General features: G+C 59.0%; 1 protein-coding gene across 2 annotated transcripts in view; it reads left to right on the forward strand.

Moving 5' to 3' along the window:
- KIRREL1 (kirre like nephrin family adhesion molecule 1) overlaps positions 1-25,437 on the forward strand; it is an 83,199-nt gene that overhangs the window by 49,122 nt on the left and 8,640 nt on the right. For both annotated transcript variants that reach the window (XM_039513242.1, XM_039513243.1), the window contains exons 2-11: positions 7,601-7,750; positions 9,540-9,689; positions 14,057-14,214; positions 15,593-15,743; positions 17,671-17,776; positions 18,272-18,420; positions 20,097-20,224; positions 20,350-20,476; positions 21,182-21,282; positions 24,973-25,171. In XM_039513242.1, coding sequence (XP_039369176.1) covers positions 7,601-7,750; positions 9,540-9,689; positions 14,057-14,214; positions 15,593-15,743; positions 17,671-17,776; positions 18,272-18,420; positions 20,097-20,224; positions 20,350-20,476; positions 21,182-21,282; positions 24,973-25,171 — 1,419 coding nt within the window. The remainder of the gene's footprint in view (positions 1-7,600; positions 7,751-9,539; positions 9,690-14,056; positions 14,215-15,592; positions 15,744-17,670; positions 17,777-18,271; positions 18,421-20,096; positions 20,225-20,349; positions 20,477-21,181; positions 21,283-24,972; positions 25,172-25,437) is intronic.

Genomic DNA, 25,437 nt, shown 5'->3' on the forward strand with positions numbered 1-25,437 from the left:
TTGTTTTATTATTTTAATATAAATAGAAGTGAAAAACTCAGGGAGGGGGGTGAAAAAGGCTTAAATTTAAAAGTATCGAGAAGGGGAAGAAGGTGGGGGGTGGACGGATAAAATACATAAGGAAAAAAAGTCGAGCGCGGAGAGATTTAGTTCCATCTGAAAGCTGTCGGCGCGAATAAAAAGCTTTTCTTTGAACCCTGAGTTTAATAGCGAGAGGAGAGAGAGGGAGATTGGAGCGCCAGCCCCAGGGTTTAATCAGCCCTTCGTTTGATAAATAGAGTGAGACAAGGCTTGGCGGGTGCATTCCCCCCCCCCCCCCCCGGCAGCCTGCGTGTCTCCTCCGTAGCGCTGCTCACTCGCTCGCGTTACGCTCCTGTCTCCTTTTCACCTCTCTCTGCTCCTTGGCCCGCGGTCCGGCCGACCCGCCGGTTGCCCCCGCGCACAGCCAGAGGCCGGTGCGCAGGTGGAGAGACGTGCGTGCAAACAGATGCACGGACTCCCCAACGCGCACACAAATGGAGAGACGCGTGCCCAAAGAGAAACACACGCAGACACGCACAAAAGCGCACACAGGGAGCTGCAGACCCACAACCAGGACGCAGAGAAAGCCTCACACACACAAACACGCAGGACCAACACGAACAGGCGTGTGTGCGTGCACATAAATGCATGGAAATAGACATGCACACTTGTGCACGTGCACACTCGGATGGACTAGCGCTCCTGGAGATACACACACAACACAAGTGGCAGCAGGACACACGGCACACACAGGAAGGGCGGGAGGATGGGGATCAGAGGAAGGGTAGAAAAGTCCAGCCCAGGAGGTGTGAATAATTTATCTCCTGCTGAAGTTGCTGCCGCGTGCGGGGCCGAGGTGAGGCCGAACACGGCATGCCTTTTAAGCAGCAAACCTTTTGGAAGACAACTGGCTCCTTAGCAGAATGGCCAGGCCCAGCGACAAGAAAAGACTTTCAACTTGCTCTGCCGTGGCAAACAGCCAAACTGTCGTCTTCTCCGGGATCCCTCCGCCCCGCTCGACTGTCCTATCCCCCCCCCCAGCAACTGCGCTGAGCTCAGGGTCCCTCCTTCCCAGCCGTCCCCGAGCCGGGGGGTGAAATAAAGACCCCGCGGCAAAGGGCTGGTGCCCTGCCCCGGCCCCCCAGCGTACCCTGCACTGAGCCCAGTCCCCTGGGTCAGTCCTCGTGAGCCTGGACCGTGGCGTGCTGCCGGCAGGGGGCTGGGGAGGCCGAGGGACCCAGCGGTGCCTGAGGCCAGCGCACTGGCAGGGACTACAGCGGGTGTAGCTGCATATCATTTACATATGCAGATCAGGCCGGGGGATCAAGTCGCAGCAGAGCTGGTTTGAGGGTGCGGGTGGGGATGGTGTGTTGAGGGCACTTTTAAATTCATGTTCTTCCCTGCGTAACACCGGCTGTCCGAGGCCCGTCCCGAGAGGCACTCATAACCCTTCAGCCTTCGCTGCCTGAGGCCCCGGGACCGGGTGTTTGCCACCTCATGGTGGGCTGGGGTTATTCTCCCAGCTCAGATCTGACCTGTTTCCCCAGCCAGAGCTGGCTTCCCTCCTGGCTCAGTCTCCACTCTCAGACGCTCGGGTGCTCAAGCGCCGCAGCTCAGCGGGACTAGACAGAGACGCTCGGCTCGGTGCCACCGGAAAATTCACCTGTGTCATTTCTGCCCGTTATTCCGAGTGGGGTCGAGTGGGCTGAGACCGTGGCTGGCAGCCAGGATACCTGCTCTGGCGGGCAGTGTGAGCTAGTGGTTAGAGCAGAGGATTGGGAGCCAGGACTCCTTGGTTCTATTCCCAACTTGCAAAAAGTGTGAGCTACGATTGGAGCAGGTAATTGTTAGTCAGGATTCTTGACTCTGCCCTGTAGCTTCAGGTCGGTCATTTCCCTTTGCCGTGCCTTGATTTCCTCATGCCTTGGGCAAGCTCTGCTCTGCCCACAGAGGATGAAATGACAGATCTGCCTGGGATGTTTTCCCACCCGCTCCTTGTGTGGTTCTGCAGCTCCCAGCAGGCTTTGAAGAATCACCTCTCCTGGTCTGTTTGTTGGGGTCAGACCCTGGCAGGATTCCTGCTGGGTCAGCCTGGCCCATGGTTTGTGATGTGCCGCTAAGTCGCCAGCAAACTCAGTTCGGTGCTGACTCGGCTCAGTTTTGAAGCCGGGCTGAGCAACCTCAAACCAACCCCCAGAAGCTTCTCGCAAGCTTGAGTCTAACCAATGGCCTGGTGCCGGCTGGATCCGGATGCGCACACCGTGGAAATGTAGAATAATCATTGATTGTCTTACAGCCAGCCCTAGAGGCCCTGAAACCCCACTGCGCTAGGTGCTGTACGGACACGGAGCTAGAGACGCTCCCAAGCTCAGGAGCCAAAGACCCGAGGCAAAGGAAACAAGTCTGAGGCCCGGAGCTGACCCATGGATGGCCCCTTCCAAGGTTTCCAAATTCCTTTCCATACCACGTGGGCAGGAAACCGAACCCCCTCGGGACATTTTCAGGGCAGCTCTGTGAGCCGGTGGCTAGGGGCCGAATCCAGCTTGGGAGCGACGCAGACACGAGGTGCTGCCCCGCCTGGTTTGGGGTGAGGGCAGATGACAGTTCTGCTCAGAACCGGGCAGCGCGGGGCTTCGAAGCAGCCGCCCACTTACAAAGCGTCTATCAAAACGCCTCCCGATTCAAGGAAACTCCCTGCACCGGGCTTTGCGGGAGGCTGGGAGGGCTCCGAGCACCCTGCGAGCCCCAGCGGCAGCAGGGTGACTGCAATGCACAGGGAAAGTCCCTCCTTGCTCCGGTTCCCAGCCTGAAGGCGCTGTCACTGTACCACGCTTGTTGGCCCAATAAAAAGATCTCCCATGATCTACCTCAGCCATCAGTTTCCCTCCAGGATCAATACAGCTGCAGGGGTTTCTGTTAGTCTAGCCTGCCTGGCTGAGAGACCTTAATAAAGAACCGTCTTCTCCTTGCGCTTCTGGAGCACTTTGTGGCTGGAGCACGCGTAGCGGGATTCCTAAACAGCACCGAAATGCAGCCACCTCTGGGGGCCCCGCCACAGCTCTGATGGGGGGAGCTGAAGGACAAGCTGTTTGGGGCAGAGGGCGTCTGGGTTTGTACAGCACGGTGCACCCTGGGGTCCTGGCCCAGGAGTGGGGCTGCAAGAAGCTACTGCAGTGCAGACAGTAGCCAATGATCGCTGCCCTGTTTGACCCGGCCGGAGCGACCAAGGGCAGGGGAAGGCCTCAGCCCAGATCCCCGCGTCACCTCTGCTCTAGGAAGGGGTGAGCTGGGGCTATCGCTCTGGCTCTTGCCGAGAGTCCCGTGGCACAAGCTGGGGGGCGGGGGGGTTGGCCCACCCCAGGGCATTGATTCTGCCAGTGCTCAGAGGAGCAGAGCGCCTCCTGCTGGTCACCAACACCCACCAGCCAGCCTGCCCGGAGCCCCTTCAGCTCCTGAGATCTGTGGGGGAGCCCCACATGCTGTGACCTCCCTCTCTGGCTCAGCCGCCCGGCCCCCTCCCCGTCCTGCCTCGTCAGTGCCGCGGGGGGCTCGAAGGGGCGAGGTTAGCAGGATGCCGAGACTGGGCAAGAACAACCAGGAGGGTAAATGGGCATCGCTCCGCAGAACCCAGCGGGGCAACAGACCGGCTTCCCAGGCGCTGCGGCTCTGGCCCAGCGAGGACAAGGGGAAGCGAGAACAGAACCCGGGCGTGCGCCTCCGCCCTGCTGGCGTTTCTCCGAGGGGCCGGGGCTGCGTTCGGCCAGCAGAGCCGGAGCAAAAGGGACCAGCTCCTTGCTCGGCGTCGGGGGCCGGGGGGGCTGGCTGGCGCGTTTCACTGCGGCTCTTGGGGCGGGTGCCGTTTTTCTGATGATGATTTGCTGGGGCAGGGGGGCAGCTTTTGGATGGCAAATGGAATTGGCCAGGCTGGCCGGAGCGATGGTGGGTCTAACCCAGTCTCCTCCCGCCGCCCAGGCAGGGATGTGCGTCGCCAGCCTCTGGGCCGGGCACCTGCTTGACACGGGGGCTGTGAAGAGACGCTGGGGGGCTGCTCTGGGTCTCGCTGCTCCCTCCCCCTCCCCGCGCTTCCTCGCTCTCTGATCCCAGTCGCTTCTCCTCCCACCTGTCTCGCCCCCCCTTTCTCTCACTCTGATCTCTCTTCCTCTTTGATCTCTCTCCTCCTCACCCCCAGCCTGTCCTCTCCTCCCCTCTCTCTCTTTCCTTCCTTCTTTCCAGAATCTCTTTCCTCCCAACCCCCCCCCATCCTTTTTTCTCTGCCTCTCATCGCCCTCCTCCCCTCCAGAAATGCCGTGCCAGGGTCTGTCGAAGATCAAAGCGCCCCCGTGAAATCCCATTGAGTCGACTGCAAGGCCCCAGATCTCCGTCCGGCCTCTCGCAGGGCAGAGCGGCTGCGGCCTGGCCAAACCCTTCTCACTCCGCATTAAAGAGCAAGGGGGGGCGGAGAGGGCCCTGGGGAGCCCTGGCGGGTCACCCCGCTGTCCCCGGCATGCGGAAGGGGGCCCATTACGTCTCCCTGGTCTCATCTCCATCCCTAGTGCTGTCTTGCGTGAACGCTGTAGCAAACGCACCCATTCCAGCCGCCCCGGCACGGAGCCGTGAGCGCTCCCCTCCCAGCTGAGCCCCGCGGCTGGCTGGGAGACCGCTGCAGAGCTCAGCAGGGCTGGTGAGACGGTCGGGGAGGAGGCGGGGGGCTTCTGAGCTCATCCCAGGACCAATCCCTAGCTCTTATCATGCGTACAGCTCAAAGCGCTTTACGAAGCCTTATTTTACAGATGGGGAAACTGAGGCCCAGAAGGGCAGCTGAGTCTCCAATGACCTGGGCTCATTACAGAGCTGGGTGTGGGGACCCCAGGGCGCGGTAGCAGGGGGCTGCGGGGCGGGAGTGAGGGGCTTTGGCAGAGCTGGGGGTGGGGGCACCCCAGGGCTGGGCTAGAGGGGGCTGCAGGTCGGGTTTGAGAGGCTCTGGCAGAGCTGGGGGTGGGGAGCCCAGGGCTGGAATAGCGGGTGGGGGTCTGTGGGTCAGGATCGAGGGGCATTGGCAAGGAGGGAGCGGGGGAGTTGTGGATGGGATTGAGGGGCATTGAGAGAGCTGTTGGGGGGACAGCCCAGGGCTGGGATTGCAGGGGCCTGTGGGTCGGGACTGAGGGGCATCAGATCCTTCCCTCTCTGGTGCTCACTATCGGCCTGACCCAAAGCTGCCGTGGGGTGGTGAGGGGTTAACCGGCTGCCGGTTGCTCTTTCTCAAAGGGGACGAAAACGGACCCTAGCCTCCTGCTCTCACCGCTACCCCGCACTTCTTCCCAGGACCAGAAAGAGAACCCAGGCATCCTGATGTGTAGCCCCTCCCCCCCCCTGCAGCTCTAACCACTAGGCCCCAGGGCAGGCCGCTGTCTGGGCAGGGACCTGCTCCTCCTCCTGTCTTTGTACAGCACCGAGCACTCATGCCAGGGGCCGGGGCCCTGCTGTAGTAATAATTAAGATCTGAGCAGAGAACCCAGCCAGCTCCCCGTAGCTGCCAGGACTCTGCTGGGGTAAAGACTCGCTGGTAAAGCAAGTGGTGTGTGTTCGTACAGCACGAGCACCGGGAGCCCTGCTCCGTGCCTGGGGCCCGCCACGCCCTAGGGTGCCACCGACAATAATCAGAGAGAAGCGGCAAAGAAACCGCAGCTCCCCCCCCCCCCCGCCTCCTTCGTCGGTGCCCCCCCACCCGCTCCCTGCACAGCCCCCTGCTGCCTTTCAGAACCCAGCTGTCTCCAGCCAGGCTGCCAAGCTGCCAGGGCCCTGCCAGCTCCTCTTCCTCTGGCGCGGGGCTCGGCCTGCTGGCTGGTGCCAGCTTGATTCACTTCAACGTGCCGCTTTCCCCAGCCCGGCCCTGCCTGGAGGCCGGGAAGCGTTGAGACTCCCCCACCCTGAGCCTCCCCGTCCCGCTGTCGATGCCCGGTAGCCCCCGGGCTGGCTGTGAATTCGCTGCCACGTGGCCGGCTGCTGTTGTGGAAAGATGCGGCGATCGATCTCCCTGGCGGGGCAGGGGGATGCCAGGGGGGCTGGGAACCCGGTGCCCCGGCGGGTTTAGGGCCCACAAGGTGGCTGTGGGCAGGGGAGCTGGGCCCAGACGGGGGACGAGAGGGAAGGGGCTGGGTTGTGGGTGGTGAACGCCAGCCCCAGGCAAACTGCACGTTCACACACGTACACAGCGTAACACAACCCAGATACACACACGCAGGCTGTCCACAACACACACACACATACTGTACGCAGCTAATACACTCGTGCACATCGGCTCACACATGTACACAGTGTAACACAACCCAGATATACACACACGCAGGCTGTCCACAACACACACACACACATACTGTACACAGCCTAATACACTCCTGCACATCAGCTCACACACGTACACAGCGTAGCACAACCCAGATACACACACACGCAGGCTGTCCACAATACACACACATACTGTACGCAGCCTAATACACTCGTGCACATTGGCCCACACTGTACACAGCATAATACACAACCTAGATACGCACAGACATACAGGCTCTACACAACATAACACACTCACTGGCATGTAAATAACACAACCTGGGTGCACGCTCATACACAGGCTGCCCACGACATAGACACACACTGTACACAGCAGAACACACAACTAGATACATTCACAGGCTGTACAAAACAGAACACACATGTAGACACACACTGTACCTAGGAGAACACACAACCCTCGTAATGCACATGGCAGACACACATTCACACATGTGAACAAAACACACCCACTACACACCATACACACACCCCCCCACACACATACACACACACCCAATGCTCATGGCAGAACACACAACCTCGAAGCACGTTCACACATGCCTTCAGGCACCTTTTACACGAAACACCCGCTGAGCCATTCTATACACAGCACACGTGGTGCAACAATCACACACAGTACAACAGCGTCACTCCCACAGAAGGCACACGTCATAACACCCAGCCCAGACACAGCTTCCCACGGGCTGTGCACAAACCACACACACACACGGGGGCGGGGGGGAGGCTTCCAGAGTGCTCAGCACCCAAAATGCACCCAGGGCACCACACGCTCGGCAGCTTCTTCCTGCTCGCCGACCTCGCTGCTGACCTCAGTGCTCCAGGGTGGCGCTAGGGGGCGCTCTGCTGCAGGGAGCCGTGGGGTGGGGGCTCAGGAGGGGGCGCTCTCCCCTCTGGCTCTGTGCTGACCCCAGGGTGGCGCTAGGGGGCGCTGTGCTGACCCCAGGGTGGTGCTAGGGGCGCTGTGCTGCAGGGAGCCGTGGGCTGGGGGCTCAGGAGGGGGCGCTCTCCCCTCTGGCTCTGTGCTGACCCCAGGGTGGCGCTAGGGGGCGCTGTGCTGCAGGGAGCCGTGGGGTGGGGGCTCAGGAGGGGGCGCTCTCCCCTCCGATTCCCCAGTTCCCCCCTCCCCCCCCCCAACATTACTGATGGGAGAAGCTGGTCCCGGTGCTCGGTGCCGTGCGGGGTCCCTCCCTCCCCAGGGCGCTAACCCTCATCCTCTCTCCCTTCCCAGTTGTCCAGACCCGGTTCAGCGAGGAGCCGGAGGATCAGACCGTGGTGGCCGGGCAGAGGCTCGTCCTGTCCTGCGTGGTGCTGAACTACTCCGGGATCGTGCAATGGACCAAAGACGGCCTGGCGCTGGGCATGGGGCAGGGGCTGAAAGGTACTGACGCTCCGGCCGGGGCGGGGCTGGGGGGCGGGGGGGGAGTCGGGCTGGTCCATCGCTTCCCTGTCGCCCTGCGCCGCTGGGGCGTAGCCTTCTCGGCGGCGATGGGGCTGGAGTCACAAGGCACGAGCGGCAAGTCAGGGAGGCACGACTGCTCCACCCAGTGCCCTTCTCCCTGCAGGCTGGGCGGGGGAGCCCCTGGGGTTAAGGTCAATGGAATAAATGGGCCTGAGAGCCCAAGGTGTTGACAGGACCCTGTCACTGTCCGGGGAACGCCCGGGGCCGCTCCGACAGCTTCAGGTGCCAGATTCCCAAGCCCACGGGCGTCCCGCCTCCCAGTGCCGATCGGGTGGTGGCGTCTCTTTCTGGCAGCCCCCTCCTTTCCCCTCCGGGCACATCCAGGGTTTGTTCCTTTGCTGCCCCGTGTCTCCTCCCTCCCGCGCTCATCTGTCCCTCCTGCCCTGCCCTTCCTGCTCTCAGTCTTCCTATGGGGCCCCCCCACCAGGCACACGCTGGGATGGGGGAGTGCCCTTAGCTGGGACAACAGCACCACCTGCGGAATGAGATGGAGAGAGGGGAAGAGGCTGGCTGGCATCCAACCCATGCAAAGCAGGACAGAGTGACTCCCGGACCAAACTCCGTTGATTTCCATAGAGTAACACCTGGGATTCTTTTGGCCCATTCTCTTCCTACACTCTGAATTCTCTTCCATGCTCCAGGGTTTTTATCAGCTCCAGAGGAGCCACCTCTTTTCAACCATAGGACAGACTTAGCCTGTGGAACTGACTGCCACAAGATACTGTGGGGTGCTAGAGGTTAGCAGGATTCACGGTTTATGCAGATAACACAAGCTGTTCAGAAGCCACCGGCTACCTGGTATTAGGAACAAATTAACCTGTCCTGGGGCAGGTTATTCCAGAATTAATAACAGTCCCTAGCTCTTATTATCTGTAGCTCTCAAAGTGCTTTACAAAGGAGCTCAGCATTGTTATCCCGACTGTACAGATGGGGAAACTGAGGCATAAAGCAGGGATGTGACTTGTCCAAGGTTACACAGCAGACTAATGGCAGAATCGGGACCAGAACACAGATCTCCGGAGTCCCCAGCCAGTGCACTAGCCACTAAGCCACACTGCCTCCCATTATGGGGGTTCTTACACTTTCCTCTGAAGCAGCAGTTGGAAAAAAGATACCAGGCTAGATGGGCCCCTGGTCTGCCCCAGCATTTCTTATACTCCTGTGCCTTTCAGATGAGATGAGAAACTGCGGTCTCAACCACTTATGCTCGTTTAAGATCTCACAGCTCCTTTCCTATGAAGATAACCTTGTTCTTCTGGCCCCATTCCAACTCTGGCAGTGACGTTCTAGCTCCTATACTGTTGTGCAGCGTTGCTGTTGAGCCACTGCCGTGCCCCACCCCAGATGCAGTTGCATTTCAGTGCCTGGTGAATGATTCCCGTGTAGCAGTGCTATGTGGCAGTTAAACAGCTGCCACGCGCCACCTCTGAGATGGCTGCATTTCGGCACTGGGTGAGCAATCCCTGCGCAGTGTTGCTGAGTGACTGTTAAACAGCTGTCATGCTCCACCCCAGAGGTGGCTCCAGCCATTCCTGATGTAGCTCCTATGTCATCGTTCACATCTGTAAAGGGGTTTGGGATCCCAGGGGATCATCCCTTAACCCGTCTCTAGCGCCTCCTACCAGTGCTGTGTCCCTTCAGTCTGCGCATACGGTGGTGCCACACCAGCGTCCCATCGCCTCACTGTCTGTCCTGTCTCTTTCTGCAGCCTGGCCGCGCTACCGCATCATCGGCACGGCAGACTCCGGACAATACAACCTGGAGATCACCGACGCCGAGCTCTCGGATGACGCCTTGTACGAGTGCCAGGCCACAGAGGCAGCGCTGCGCTCCCGGCGGGCCAAGCTCACCGTCCTGAGTAAGGGGCCGTCTGCTCCCCCAGCCCTTCGTCTGCAGGGCTCCCCCAGCCCCTCTCCCCGCAGCACGGCTGTGCCCGGCTTTGGACTAGGGCTCTGCTCTGTCCCTTGTTGGGTTCTTGCAAAGTGGCTCTGTGACAGGAGACTGGCAGGGAGCAGCGAGGGTGACACACGGCGGGGGGCGCTCTCCCCTTTGAGTCCATGTTGATGCAGGTGTCCCCTAGTGAACCACTCACCCTGCTCCCAGCAGCACAGCGCCCCCTAGTGCCAGGCTGGGACACTGGGGTCTGCACTGACCCAGAGAGGAGAGCGCCCCCTACTGAGCCGCCACCCCTATCCCTGCAGCACAGCGCCCCCTAGTGCCAGGCTGGGACACTGGGGTCTGCACTGACTCAGAGAGGAGAGTGCCCCCTACTGAGCCATCACTCCTATCCCAGCAGCACAGCGCCCCCTAGTGCCAGACTGGGACACTGGGGTCTGCACTGACCCAGAGAGGAGAGCGCCCCCTACTGAGCCATCACTCCTATCCCAGCAGCACAGCGCCCCCTAGTGCCAGGCTGGGACACTGGGGTCTGCACTGACCCAGAGAGGAGAGCGCCCCTTACTGAGCCGCCACCCCTATCCCTGCAGCACAGCGCCCCCTAGTGCCAGACTGGGACACTGGGGTCTGCACTGACCCAGAGAGGAGAGCGCCCCCTACTGAGCCATCACTCCTATCCCAGCAGCACAGCGCCCCCTAGTGCCAGGCTGGGACACTGGGGTCTGCACTGACCCAGAGAGGAGAGCGCCCCCTACTGAGCCATCACTCCTATCCCAGCAGCACAGCGCCCCCTAGTGCCAGGCTGGGACACTGGGGTCTGCACTGACCCAGAGAGGAGAGCGCCATCTAACCCTACTTCTGTCCATTTTCCACTGGGGACACCCACTCAACAGACCCAACTCGTGGCCGCTTCTCCAGAGGAGGCCTGGGCCCGACAGCCCCTCCCTTGCACTAGCCTGGCTGCCGGCAGCTGTTCCCTCTTGGATACCCCAACTGCGGGAGGGGATCCCGTTTTCCAGCCTGCCCCAGAGCCTGGGGGCGCGGCTCGTGCCAGGTGACCCTGATCTCCCTGAGCGCTTTCACCAGCCTTCGAAACCAATTCGCTCGCCAATTAAAGGCCAAGAACGCGGTGGCGGGCGCCGGCTCCGCAGGCAGTCGGGAATGCCGCTCCCGCAGCCACCGCCTCCCCCAGCCTCGCAGGTCCTGGCTGTGCCGCTCGCTTTAATGCCTTCATCTATATGCGTGCCGTGGCTGAGTTACTGCAGCTGCGGGCGTCGTAACTTTGATTTCCCTGACTTTTGTGCCTTGTAAAAAGCTGCAATCGAAATGTTGCATGAATGGAATTTGGGGCTGATTTTTTTTTTTCCGTTCTCTTGCATTGAAATTCTTATTCTAACGCCGGGAGATAAAATTAAAGGGAAGGCGAGAGGGGGATGCGGCTGGATTACTGAATGTGCAGCTGCAAGCGCAGATTTCCTCGCGGTCGCTCGGGTTCCGGGGCGGGAGGGCTGGGGTCCGGGAGTGGCTAGAAAGGCTCGTGCGATGGCGATGGTGGGGGATGGTTTGGGCAGGGTCTGAAGGATTCGGGGCTGTTTGGAGCTTGGCCCGCTGCCCCACACATGCATCCTCCTGGCCCCGTGCGCCGGGGGCTGCAGGAGACGGTCGTGCTCCCTTCCCTGACTCAGTTAAGCCGGGCGAGGGTTTCGGGAGACCACGCGGGGGATGAGGCCAGGCCGTGCAGGGAGGTAGAGGGCCAGAGGGAATCGTAGGGTCCAGCAGCCTCTGTTGGAGCTCTAAGGAGGCAAAGGGAGCTTGAGATAAACCCCCTAAAGCCCAGCTGGGCTCTGATTGTGCCCCCTCCGCAGGGCAGGGCCAGGGGACGGGATGAGTGTCCAGACTGGCGCTCTCACCACCAGAGCCTGTAAGCAAGAGCACAGGAGTCAGGGTCTCAAACCCGGGTCCCGGGCGAGCTGGCTGTGGGCAGGGATGCCCTGGATCTGGGCGAAGAGGAGAAACAGAAACTGAGCAAGCGTGTGCCATCCTTTTCCGCTCTTCCCTTCCTCCCTGGCAGGCCCTGCGCTCCCTCCTCTAGACACCCATTGTGCATTTGCATAACTGCAGAGAACCTCCCCTGAGGCAATTTGAAACCAACGGGGCCTTTCCAACACATTCATCTAGGCTCCTGCTCTGCTGGCGTGTCAGAAAAATCCCATCCTACCTGCAAACAAAGGCATTGTCTTTCCAGCCAGTACGCCAACCCCCCGCCCTGCCCGCCGCAGGTCCCGGGACTTTGACAGTGCGCTCCGGGGACTGCACCTGCAGGCCAACAGAGAAGAAAGCCCTAAGCTGTCACTAGCGCGATGGCTCACACCCACCCCTGCCCGCAATCCTGCCTGCTTCATGTGTGACGACGGAAGGTTGGGAGCTCAGATCTTTTCTTGATGGCCCAGTTTCCTTCTCTTAAAGTTTTGTTCGTAACTCCAAACAAGGCCTGCTGCTTCTTTTATTTTTATTTTTAAATTAAGCCCTTAATAAATCAGTAATGGGGCTTTAGAAATCAATCACAAAGTGGCTTCATACAAAGAAAAGCAACTTCCCCAGCTCAGCTTCCCGGGTGACAATCAGCTGTCAAAGCCCAACGTCGCTTACAAAGAGCCCGCGAGCAGGCCTGTGTCTTTTTTTGTGCTGCTAATCAGTTTCCCTTTATTAGAGCATCATCAATTTTTCAGTGTCACGCGGCCTGGATTCATTAAGACGTGTGGTGGTTGAAAGAGCCACGAACAAACCTCCGCTCGCTGTGGAGCACAACTTGGGAGGGGTTTTTTTAAAGCCCCTGTCCCCGCAGTAAGAGCTGCAGGTCCAAGACAGAGCTCCTGAGCAGATTCCATAAAGCCCTCATTAAAACACAGATCTCTCTGCATATTTCATCTCACAGAATAGGCATGGAGCCGCCTTCAGATAGCTGGGCTCTGGCTGGTCGTCCTGTCTCCGTGTCTGCTGGAGACGGCCGAAAACACGGGCTAGCGCTGGTCAGGACGTTTTTTTGCTGATGTCGGCAAGACTGAAATGGCTGGCGGGGAAGGTTTGGTTTCAGCAAATGTCCTGACTTGAAAAGCAGTTTAGGAATCGTGAGCATTTTTCAAAGGAAAAGTTTTGGTGTCTCAGTTCAGCACGACTTTCCGGTTCAAAATGTCCCTTCATTTGTACTAAGGACAAAAGAAACAAAGGGTTGAAACTGAAATGAAATATGAGGCGTCTTGATTGACCCAAAACAATTAATTTTTTTGGATTTGCGGTTCACAAAATATTTCGAGATTTCAACTTTGATCCCAATTTGAGCATGGAAAAATGTTTTAAATCTCGAAAATTCGCATGGGATGGGCAAACAGTTCCCCTCCCCCATCTTAATATCGGGGTGTGACCCCCCCGCCACTGCCCCATCCAAAAGGAGAGTGGGTCGTTTCCTGGGGTCAGGCGCCCGAGTTGGAGTTTCTCGAGTGCGGCCGGATTGACTGAGGCCAGTTTGTGCAGGTTTTCAGGTTATAATACAAGGGTGGTTGGAGCTCGGGATGGAGGGTGTGAGCTGGTTACCATAACGGGGTATCAGGAATTAATCCCTGCCCCAGCATTACCTGACGAGTCATTATGGGAGCGGCCAGAAGCACCAGGTGTTGACAAGGGCTGAAGTCAGAGTAGTGGGCTGATGGACTAGTGGTCTGGTCTGGTGCAGATGCTGGGCTGGATGGACCAGTGGTCTGGTCTGGTGCAGATGCTGGGCTGGATGGACCAATGGGCTGCTCCGGGGCAGCAGGAGGGGGAGATGCTGGGGTGGATGCACCAGGGCTTAGCTCAGATATGGCATGAATGGTGTAGATGACACCCGGTGGCTCAATGCTCTTCCATAGCACGCTGACCCCTGCGTTCCCCCCCACGCTGACCCCTGCGTTCCCCCACTGACCCGTGTTCCCCATCTGACCCCTGCGTTCCCGCACGCTGACCCCTGCGTTCCCCACCCTGACCCCTGCGTTCCCCCCATGCTGACCCGTGTTCCCCCCCCACTGACCCGTGTTCCCCCCACGCTGACCCCTGCGTTCCCCGCATTCCTTATGGTGCTTGGCGAGTGTCTTCCCCCACTTTGTCTGGTCCATGATTTCTCCCCCCGCTGTGCCCACTGCCCTGGGGGCCATAGTGTGTGTAGCAGGGCCGGGAGTATATTGTGGGCAGCAGAGGGTGAGGGGTCAGCCAGAGCCGGGGTGCACCGAAGCCCCAGCCGCGTGCCAGATCCGAGCCAACCCGGCACTCACCTGCCTCTCTCTCCTCTGCTGCCAGTTCCCCCTGAAGACCCGGTGATCGACGGGGCCCCCGAGATCCTGCTGCGGGCAGGCACCCCGTACAACCTGACGTGCCGGGCTCGCAGCGCCAAGCCCGCCGCCACCATCGTCTGGTTCCGGGATGGGCTGCAGCAGGAAGACGCCAGCACCAGCACGGTACAGAGCCCAGCCCGCCCGGCCTTTGCAGTTCCGTTCCCCACGAGCTAGAAGATGCTGAGGGTGGGGAGAGAAGGCAGGTGGATCCCTCCTCCCCTGGGGAGGTGGAGCGGGGTGGCTGGCTCCGTTCGAAACCCCTGCAGGAAGGACACAGGAGAGCAGCCCGTGCAGGGCACAGCCTGCGCCACTCAGAATCCTGGGCTCCTTTTCTCCCGCATCCACGAAACAAGTTGGAGGTCTCAGTCCAGCCCAAGGGAGCAAACAGTGACCACCTGTCCCCGCTGGCCCTCGTTAGCTGTTGGCCCTCGTTAGCATGTGGCCACGGAGGCTCAGCTCCCCTCCCACCCCAGAGGCGGACGTCCCACTGGAATACTGGGGCATCTTATCCCTCCCACTGCGCCTGCTCTGGGTGTGTGCAGACGGCTCGCGCCCCAGGGCTGTCACCGGATCCTTGTTAATTCCTGGAAGGAAACGCCGTCCCTGTCCCCTCCCACTGCCTCTTTAATCGCTTTGATTAGTTTTCCTTTCCCCTGAGAGAGCCAGGTGCACTTTCCAAGAGCACTTGAGAGCCACATGTCCCGCTCATTAATCCCCACGCGGTTTATGGCGCGAGAACATGAATCCCGATGAATTTGTGGGGCGTTTTATGGGCATGTCACAGGCTATTCGGGGAGTGCTGCTTCGAATTCGGAAACCATTCACTGCAGCGTTAGCACTCGCCAGCCTGGCTCCAACCCCCCGGGGAAATCCAGCCCACCGAGATTCTCCCCAGCAGTGGCATCATCAGAGAGTTTGCGATTGTTTTTTTCAGTGAGGGAGTACAGTCTAGTGGTTACAGCAAGACATTGGGGTCCTCTCCCCAGCCTTGAGAGAGGAGTGATTTCTAGTGGTTAGAGTGGGTGGGGACTGGGAGCCAGGACTCTTGGGTTCTCTACCCAGCTCTGGGAGGGGAATGGTGTCTAGTGGTTAGAGCAGGTTGGGACTAGGAGCCAGGATTCCTGGGTTTTATTCTCAGATCTGGGAGAGGAGTGGGGTCTAGTGGTTAGAGTTGGGGGGGGGGCTTGGCATAGGATTTCTGGGTTCTTTCACCAACTGTAGAAGGGAGTGCTGTCTAGTGGTTAGAGCAGCTAACTAGAAATTAGGGCTCCTGGTTCTTCTCCCAGGCCTGGGCTGGAGCCTAAGTCTGGTGGTCAGAGCCGGGGGAAGGGAGTCTGGGTTCATGGACTCCATGCCTGGCTCTGCCACTGACACGCCGGGTGGTCTTGTGCATGTCCCTTGCCCTCTAAGTTTGTCCACCTGGGCAATAGGAAGGAATAGCACCAAGGGCCCCCATTCTGCCAGCCCTGTTGTTTGATCTTCCCCTCTTCCCCGCGGGCAGGAAGTGTTAGCAGACGGCAAGAGGGAAACCACGGTCAGCCAGCTCCTCATCAACCCCACAGACGCGGACATCGGGCGGGTCTTCGTCTGCCGGAGCACCAACGACGCCGTCCCGGCCGGCAAGGAGACCTCCATCAAGCTGAACGTGCACCGTGAGTCCAGCCCCCGCCCCGCTGCTGGGCTCCAGGGCCCAGCTGGAACGGGGCCTGGTTCCCCACCTCCCCTCCCCTCGTCAGTTACACCAGCGTGCAGCGGGTGCAGAACACTGCCATTTACACCCACTGGGGTAAACGACCAGGTGAGGGGCCAGGAGCAGCCCACAGGAGGCCGTGTCTGCATTGGGCAAGGGAGCCACCCCAGGGCACTGATCACATCCAGTGCTTGGTTCATACATGGAGGTGTAGGAGGATAGATAGATAGATAGATAGATAGATAGATAGAGGGGGTGTCTGGGGATGGATGGATAGATAGATAGAGGGGGTGTCTGGGGATGGATGGATAGATAGATAGAGGGGGTGTCTGGGGATGGATGGATAGATAGACAGAGGGGGTGCCTGGGGATGGAGGGACAGAGATGGGGTGTCTATGGATGGATGGATAGAGGGGCATGTTGGATGGTGGATGGATGGACAGATGGGGTATTTTGGGATGGATGGACAGTCGGACAGACAGAGTGGGGGTGTCTGGGGATGGATAGAGTGGGGTGTCTGGGATGGATGGATGGATGGATGGGTGGGTGGACAGATGGGGTATTTGGGGATGGATGGCCAGATGGACAGACAGAGTGGGGTGTCTGGGGATGGATAGAGTGGGGTGTCTGGGATGGATGGATGGATGGATGGATGGGTGGGTGGACAGATGGGGTATTTGGGGATGGATGGCCAGATGGACAGACAGAGTGGGGGTATCTGGGGATGGATAGATAATTGCTGTGCCAGGTTCTCAGGGTTACATGTGTTGGTGTCACCCTGATTTCCACACTTCGCAAGCTCAATCTACCTTTGGGTGCCAGAACGCCCCGTCTCTGCAGACAGGTGGCTGGTCCCAGCTGGGCAGCGCCATGGCATAGGGTGGGGAGGGACACTGATGCTGGCAGCAGGTCCCATGGCGTAGGGCGGGGAGGGATGCTCCCGCTGGCGCTGCCTGGCTGCACCTGGCTCCAGGGTGGATGGAGGAGCTCCGATCGTCCTAGGTTTGGAATCCGCCTGAGATGCTGGGCTGGGAGGCTCTCCGCTGGCTGCCCGGACAGCTCTGCATGTCGGGCCTCTTGCCCACCCCTCCTGCAGCCCCCTTGCGCTGTGACAGCAGCCGGACCCACGAGCGTGGCCAGGCAGCTGCAGGGCAATGGGGTACCAGGGCACCCTACCCGAGAGGACACAAACAGCCATCTGGGTTCGATACCCCGGCTCCCCGAAATTGGGCAGCCCGGCGCCTGCGGAGCTCACGCGGGTCAGGGAGTGGGGGCTAGTGGATGGGGCGCAGGGCTGGGACTCGGGGGGTCTCCAGCTCAGCCACTGATCGGCTTGGCCAAGTCTCTGCCTGCGGGGCTGGCTCTGGCCAGCGTTGGCCACTCAGGATTTCCCAGCTGGGTCTGTGCAGCCCGGCACTGACACCCAGTGGCGGCTGTGGGGAATCGCAGCTCTCCCGGGACCCGAGGGCGGCACTGACCGGAGGAGGCTGATCCACCAACTGTCCATTGAGCTTCTCCTGCAGCTGCCCCCGGCCCTGCCGTCCCCAGGGGAGAGACGCTGGACTGCGACCCTGCCCGCCGGTTCGTGGGGTCAGCGGGGTCATGGCCAGAAAGGACCATCGGGACCGGGCAGCCTGGACCTCCTGCAGAGCTCATCCAGGGCTTCCCGGACCCAGCCCAGCGTCTGACTGAGCCAGGCCTGGCCTGTGGACAGAGACGCCCGGCGTTGATTTAAAGACCCCGCCCCAGCCAGGGAAAATCCACCCCGTTGCTCACGGGGCTGGCAGAACAAGCAGCTCCCTGCACCCGGCTCCACCCGGGGGCCTTTTCTGTCAGTTTCCTTCCCGGGCATCGTGCCAGCGACGGGTGTCTCTGTCTCTCCCTGGCAGATCCCCCCACGGTCACCCTCTCCATCCAGCCCCAGACGGTGCAGGAAGGCGAGCGGGTCGTCTTCACCTGCGTGGCCACCGCCAACCCGGAGATCAGAGGCTACAGGTGAGGGGCGCAGGTGGAACCAGCTGGGATACAATTGAAGGGGAGGCTCTGGGCCAACCTGCTCCTGAATCCAGGCTCCCGCTGGCATCACAGCACTTGGCCTCAACCCCTGGTGTCTCCACGCCACCCCATGGATTCGAACCCTTCACCGATGGGTGACACAGATCCACAGCCCATCATCAACCTGCTGAGCAGCCTCCCTCCTGGGGGGAGGAGCCTCTCGCTGTGTCTGCCCTGCCCTTCCCCCCAGGGGGAGGAGCCTCTCGCTGTGTCTGCTCTGCCCTTCCCCCCAGGGGGAGGAGCCTCTCGCTGTATCTGACCCCCTCTCCCCAGGGAGAGGAGCCTCTCACTGTGTCTGCCCTGCCCTTCCCCCCAGGGGGAGGAGCTTCTAGCTGTGTCTGCCCTGCCCTTCCCCCCCAGGGGGAGGAGCCTATCATGTCTGCCCTCCCCCCGGGGTGGGGGAGTCTCTCATTGTCTGCACTCCCTCCCCCGCAGGTGGGCCAAAGGTGGCGTGATCATCGAAGAAGCCAAGGACAGCAAGTACGAGACGCAGGTGGATTATTCCTTTTTCACGGAGCCCGTCTCGTGCGAGGTGCACAATGATGTGGGAAGCACCAACGTCAGCACCCTGGTGGACGTGCACTGTGAGTGCCATGGGGGGGGCAATGCGCCCCACTGCTCAGCCTGGGCGGAGACGAGACGGGGCTGTGGCGGCTGGAAGGGGGGGTTCTGCAGGGAGGCGGCTGGGCACAGGCAGAGCCTGGGGTGCTCATTGGCTCCCCGGTTACCAGCCAGCCTAGTGGAGTGTCACCTGAACGCCAAGCCTGGCCCCGAGCACACAGAAAACACGGCCAGTGGCGGGACTCGAACGCGGGATCGTTAGCACCAAGGGCACAGACCATCCCGCTGCCTGAGCCCCTCAAGCTGTGCCTGAGCAGTCAGGGGTTGCAGACTAGTGGGAGCCATGAGCGCACGGGGACACACGGGGCATCTCAGACACGAGCCTTGAGCACACCAGGACACGCGGGGACACGCACAAACAAGCCATGAACACACGTGCACACACATGGACACGCTCACACACGAGGCTTGAGCACACCAGGACACACGCGGGGACACGCACAAACAAGCCATGAACACATGCACACACACGGACACACTCACACACGAGCCTTGAGCACACCAGGACACGCGGGGACACGCACAAACAAGCCATGAACACGTGCACACACAAGGACACACTCACACACGAGCCTTGAGCACACCAGGACACACGCAGGGACACGCACAAACAAGCCATGAACACACGTGCACACACACGGACACGCTCACACACGAGCCTTGAGCACACCAGGACACGCGGGGACACGCACAAACAAGCCATGAACACATGCACACACACGGACATGCTCACACACGAGGCTTGAGCACACCAGGACACGCGGGGACACGCACAAACAAGCCATGAACACATGCACACACACGGACATGCTCACACACGAGGCTTGAGCACACCAGGACACACGCGGGGGGACACACAAACAAGCCATGAACACACATGCACACACATGGACACACTCACACACGAGCCTTGAGCACACCAGGACACACCCGGGGACACGCACAAACAAGCCATGAACACATGTGCACACACACGGACACACTCACACACGAGCCTTGAGCACACCAGGACACGCGGGGACACGCACAAACAAGCCATGAACACACGTGCACATACACGGGCACACTCACACACGAGCCTTGAGCACACCGGGACACACGCGGGGGACACACAAACAAGCCATGAACACACGTGCACACACACGGACACACTCACACACGAGCCTTGAGCACACCAGGACATGCGGGGACACGCACAAACAAGCCATGAACACACGTGCACACACACGGACACACTCACACACGAGCCTTGAGCACACCAGGACACACGCGGGGACACGCACAAACAAGCCATGAACACATGTGCACACACACAGACACGCTCACACACGAGCCTTGAGCACACACATGCACACATGGGGCATGCACATACACACAAGCCATAAGTACGTGCCGTCACACACACAAGAGCCATGAGCACACATGCACACACACACACACGTGGACACAGACATAAGCTGTGAGCACACACGCACACACACACCCAGGGACGGGCACACAGATGAACCTCAAGCACGGAGATGAACACACATGGGGACACATACTCACACGAGCCATGAGCACACCTGGACACACGGGAACCACGGGAACCAGGAACACCCCCACGCATGCAGGGCCGCTGACGTCTCCTCTCTTGCAGTCGCCCCTCGGATCGTGGTGGATCCCAAGCCCACCACCACCGACATCGGCTCAGATGTGACGCTGACGTGCGTGTGGACCGGCAACCCCCCGCTGACCCTCACCTGGACCAAAAAGGAATCCAACATGGTAATTCCCCTCCCGGTGCCCCATGGCCCAGGGGCTCACCTGGCCCGTTCCCCGCAGCGGGTGCTAGCGATGGTGGGTCTCTGCACGCGCCCCCCTCTCACGCTCCACCCTGTGTTTGTGCCCAGGTGCTGAGCAACAGCAACCAGCTCTACCTGAAATCGGTCACCCAGGCCGACGCCGGGCAGTACATCTGCAAAGCCATCGTGCCCAGGATCGGCGTGGGGGAGCGGGAGGTCACCCTCTTTGTCAACGGTGAGGCCCTCTGCCCATGGCATTGGGGAGCAGGCTGTACCCTGGTGTTCACACCCCTGTACCCGGGTATTCATACCCGCAGCTTGGTACCCCGGGCACGATGCCCCAGTATTCAGACCCATGACTTGGTACTCTGGGCACGATGCCCCAGTATTCATGCCCATGGCTGGTACCCCGGCACAGTACCCCAGTATTCAGACCCATGACTTGGTACCCCGGCACAGTACCCCAGTATTCAGACCCATGACTTGGTACCCCAGGCACAGTACTGCAGGCACAGTACCCCAGTATTCATACTCACAGCTTGGTACCCTGGGCACAGTACCTTGGTATTCAAACCCACAACTTGGTACCTTGGGCACAATGCCCAGTATTCATACCCATTACTTGGTACTCTGGCACAGTACCCCAGTATTCATGCCCACGACAGGTACCCCTGGCATAGTACCCCTGTATTTGTGCCCACGGCTGGTACCCCTGGCCCAGTGCCCCGTGCTTGGGACACCTTGTCTCTCAGAACCCTGCAGCATGACATCCCGTCTCCTACTCCCTCCAGGGATACTCACCCCGGCCTGCTGCGGCTCCCCGTTCTCGTTAACTAACGAGCCTGGTGGGACACTCCACAGCCGTGGGGTGCCCGCTCTGCCCCAGGCAGTCTCTGGCTTACGGTGCCCGGTTTAAGCCGCTGTTTCTCTCCCCCCGCAGGCCCCCCGATCATCTCGAGCGAGGCCGTTCAGTATGCAGTGCGCGGCGACCGCGGGAAAGTGGAGTGTTTCATCGGGAGCACGCCGCCCCCCGACCGCATTGTGAGTGCTCTCCTGGGGGGGAGGGGCTCTCCGCGGGGGGCAGCAAGGGGGGCAACCCGGCCTGGGCTGGGGACCCTCCAACTAACACACCAGGACAGCAGCAGCTTCCTGTCTAACCAGGCCCTCGTCACCGTGGCCCCCGTGCTTCTCAACACCCCCTGGGCTGAGGAGGTGTGCCTGGTGCCTGCTGCCTGTGCCAGAGAACGGAACCGGCTGGAGCGAAGCCAGTTTATGCACCAACAGCTCCACCAATCCACACTCGCCAGGGTTAGGAACTGCCGGACGTTGGCTGTGCAATGGGGAGCTGTCCCACAGTCCCTGACTCTGCTGCCGGAAGAAGGCATGCTGGGAGATTTGGGAAGGACAGTGGTGGCTGGGCCGAGTGGAACCTTTCCAGCTCATCCATGTCCACCTTGGTTCTAAGCACGGTCAGACTGGAGTGGCCCTTAGCACAGATGCAAGCTGCCTGGTGCATGCGGACATGAGATGAGCTGCAGTCCTTGAGGGGCTACGAATTGAGCATGGTCAATTTCTCCAGTATGGACAAGCCTAAATTTAAGGCACTCATCATGTTGTCCTTGGAGTTTTTGCTGTGACAGCCCCGTGGGTAAATCTGAAGCCAGAGTCTCTGGATTCATAAGCATGAGTCACCGCGGGTTGAGATACTGGACCAGGTGGGACCCATCTATGGGCTCATAAACCTTGCTATACCCTCTAGCCACTAGAGGGAGACAGAGAGTCGCGTTGGCATCAATAACGTGGGAGCTGGTTGGAAAATGGAATTTTTGTTCCGTGGGAAATTCTGAAATTCCCCAAATTAATTTTTGTTCAGAACTGTAACAAAAAGTTGACATTTTGAAATTTGGTATAGAATGAAAATTCCCCCAAATTTCTCTCTGAAACCATTGAGATGTTTCATTTTCATAAGGCAAAACCGTTTGGTTCCAATAATGTCGATTCTTTTCAACTTGGATATCGTATTAAAATAATAAATACAATATCTATTATCTCCAATAATAAATACAATGCAGTAGAGCTCCTGTTTAGTGAACTAGTGGGGGATTGAGGAATTCGTAACATCGAAAAGCTCATAAAATTGAACATCTCAAATTTGAGGGTGATACGGTGTATATGTTAATTTATTAATTGTTCAGTGATTGTGTACATCATGAGCGGTAACTGATGGGTTAAGTGTGCTGGATTTTCCTTTATTTGAGAAAAATGCAGCTCTTCTTTGTAGCTGCTAAATCTCTCAGACTTTTCAAACGTCTACAGTTGCTTGAACGTTAGCTGATGGATTGCAGTTGCATTCAGCAGCAGAAAGATGGTTCTTGTAAGCCATCATTCATAAGGTCGATGTTCCTAAAACTGAGAATCTGCTGTACACAAATATAATATACTATTAACATTAATATTTCACTATAAAATACAAGCTGAACCAAAATGAATCAAAGTGATGCATTCGAAACGGAACCTTTCGACGTTATGGAAATGAGAATGTTGAAATGATTTGTCAGCTCTGATGAAATCGACAGGTTCCCGTGAAATATTTCAGTTTTGCCCAAACTGCGTTTCTGGTCAGTCAAAAATGTTCAGACCCGTTCTAGTTGCACTTGGCTATGGCGGCATTGGCTGTGTTGGAGAAGGAAGGGGAGGCTGGGAGAAAAAGGAGGGTGGAATTAGGCCAGAACGGAGGGGTAGTAAGAAGCAGACAGAGATGGACATTTGGAGTCAGGGTGTGCAGTTCCCGGAACCCCACCCCTGCTATATGCTCCCAGCAAACCATCTTCCCCCCTTCACAGCTGTGTTTATTGTTTCATTGCAGTCTTAGGCCGGCTGCATCTCTTTCCCCGTCCCCCTTGGCTGTAAACTGTTCATTGCAAGAGCAATCGTTGGGTGAGACGGGCACTCGTGTTGACCTTGGCTTTGCCTTGGGATGGGTCATTGGCCAACCTACGGCCAGATCCTGGGTGGAGGGAAGGGAATGTGATGGCTCTACTCGGGTCAGGTCAGAGCTGGTGCTTTGGAATGGAGAGAGCGAAGGAATGACGTGATGCAGGAAACAAAGAAACTGCAGTTTACACAGAGGAGCAAAACCACTAGCCATCAGCAGCCTGAAGCGAGGTCCTGTTCTGGTTTCGCACGAGCACACCCCCTCGTGGGGACATCATGACTTGACTTGTCGTGTGGCTGCAGCGTAGCCTAAGGGAGAGGCCTTGGCTGGCAGCGTCTCTTTAAAAAAACCCAGCCTCATTACCGCACCATTAAAGCAGCTCAATTGATAAATAAACACAGCGGCAGGGAAGGCTTCAGTGCAGCCTCCTAAGGTGACCGTGGCTGTTCGGCGCGCCCGGGGCATGCGCTGGTCCTGCTTGTGCTGGGGAAGTTACAATGGCCTGTGGGATCGTGGGTGTGTGAAATGTTTATTACACCATGGCCCTGGGGCGAGCTGTGGGGCTGCAGCAACCGCCTGCATTGGGCTGTTTCCTGAGCTGAATTTGTCTTGGAGCTCGGCAGTATTAACACTGCTCACATATCGCTGTTTGCTCTGTCTGCATCGCTCTGTCAATCTCGCGCTCCCTGTCTCTTCTGTTCTTTCACAGCCCTTTGTCTCCGCTCCTGTCTCATCTGCCTGTCTTCTGTCTGTCTGTCCCCATACGCACCCATCTACCCGCCTGTCTATCCCCATAGACACCCATTTACCTGTCAGTCTGTCGCCATACGCACCTATCTACCCGCCTGTCTTCTGTCTGTCTGTCCCCATACGCGTCCATCTACCCGCCTGTCTTCTGTCTGTCTGTCCCCATACGCGCCCATCTACCCGCCTGTCTTCTGTCTGTCTGTCCCCATACGCGTCCATCTACCCGCCTGTCTTCTGTCTGTCTGTCCCCATACGCGCCCATCTACCCGCCTGTCTTCTGTCTGTCTGTCCCCATACGCGTCCATCTACCCGCCTGTCTTCTGTCTGTCTGTCCCCATACGCGTCCATCTACCCGCCTGTCTTCTGTCTGTCTGTCCCCATACGCGCCCATCTACCCGCCTGTCTTCTGTGTGTCTGTCCCCATACGCGTCCATCTACCCGCCTGTCTTCTGTCTGTCTGTCCCCATACGCGTCCATCTACCCACCTGTCTGTCTGTCCCCATACGCGTCCATCTACCCGCCTGTCTTCTGTCTGTCTGTCCCCATATGTGCTCATCCACCCGCCTGTCTTCTGTCTGTCTGTCCCCGTACGCGCCCATCTACCCGCCTGTCTTCTGTCTGTCTGTCCCCATACGTGCCCATCTACCCGCCTGTCTTCTGTCTGTCTGTCCCTCTACAGATCTATCTGTCTATCTAAATAGCCCCATACACACCCATCTAGCTGTCCCTGGACACACCCATCTATCTGCCCATCGATCTGTTGACACAGCCCTGTGCCCCCTCCTGTATCCCCAAGTTGCAGATGGTGGCTGAATGGGGGAATCTCACCGTGATCCTTCCACACACTCGTTCGGTTTGGGACAGGAACTGAAGGGGACGATCGGATCCTACTGGAGCCGCAGGGGGCTGGTGGGCTGTAGTGACCCAGCTGGGATTTGGCCTGGATGCTGGGGTTCTCCGGGGCTTAGAGGAGGTGTGATGGAGCAGGAGCTCTCGGCCCCAGGTCTGACCAGGCCCTTCTCCCTTTCGCATGCCCTGCCCGGCGATAGGCCTGGGCCTGGAAGGAGAACATCCTGGAAGCTGGCACGCTGGAGCGCTACACGGTGGAGAGAACCAACACGGGCAGCGGGGTCCTTTCCACCCTGACCATCAACAACGTGATGGAGGCCGATTTCCAGACCCGCTACAACTGCACGGCCTGGAATAGCTTTGGGCCGGGGACGGCCATCATCCAGCTGGAGGAGAAAGGTAGGGGGGCGCGGGGCGATGCAGTCAGGGCACAGCAGGGACAGGGCTAGAGGGAGCCAGGTGCCTGGGATTAACTCCTAGCTCTGGGAGGGGAGTGGGGTCTAGCAGTTAGCGCACAGGGGGCAGGACGCCTGGGTTCTATCCCCAGCTCTGGGAGGGAATTGTGCCTAGTGGTTAGAGTGGGAGCCAGGTTCTAGTCACAGCTCTAGGAGGGGAGCATGAACCACGTTTACAGCAGATAGGGAATGGGGAGCCCTGTGTTCCCT

The sequence above is a fragment of the Mauremys reevesii genome, linkage group 24 (assembly GCF_016161935.1).
Source record: "Mauremys reevesii isolate NIE-2019 linkage group 24, ASM1616193v1, whole genome shotgun sequence".
Lineage (NCBI taxonomy): Eukaryota > Metazoa > Chordata > Testudines > Geoemydidae > Mauremys > Mauremys reevesii.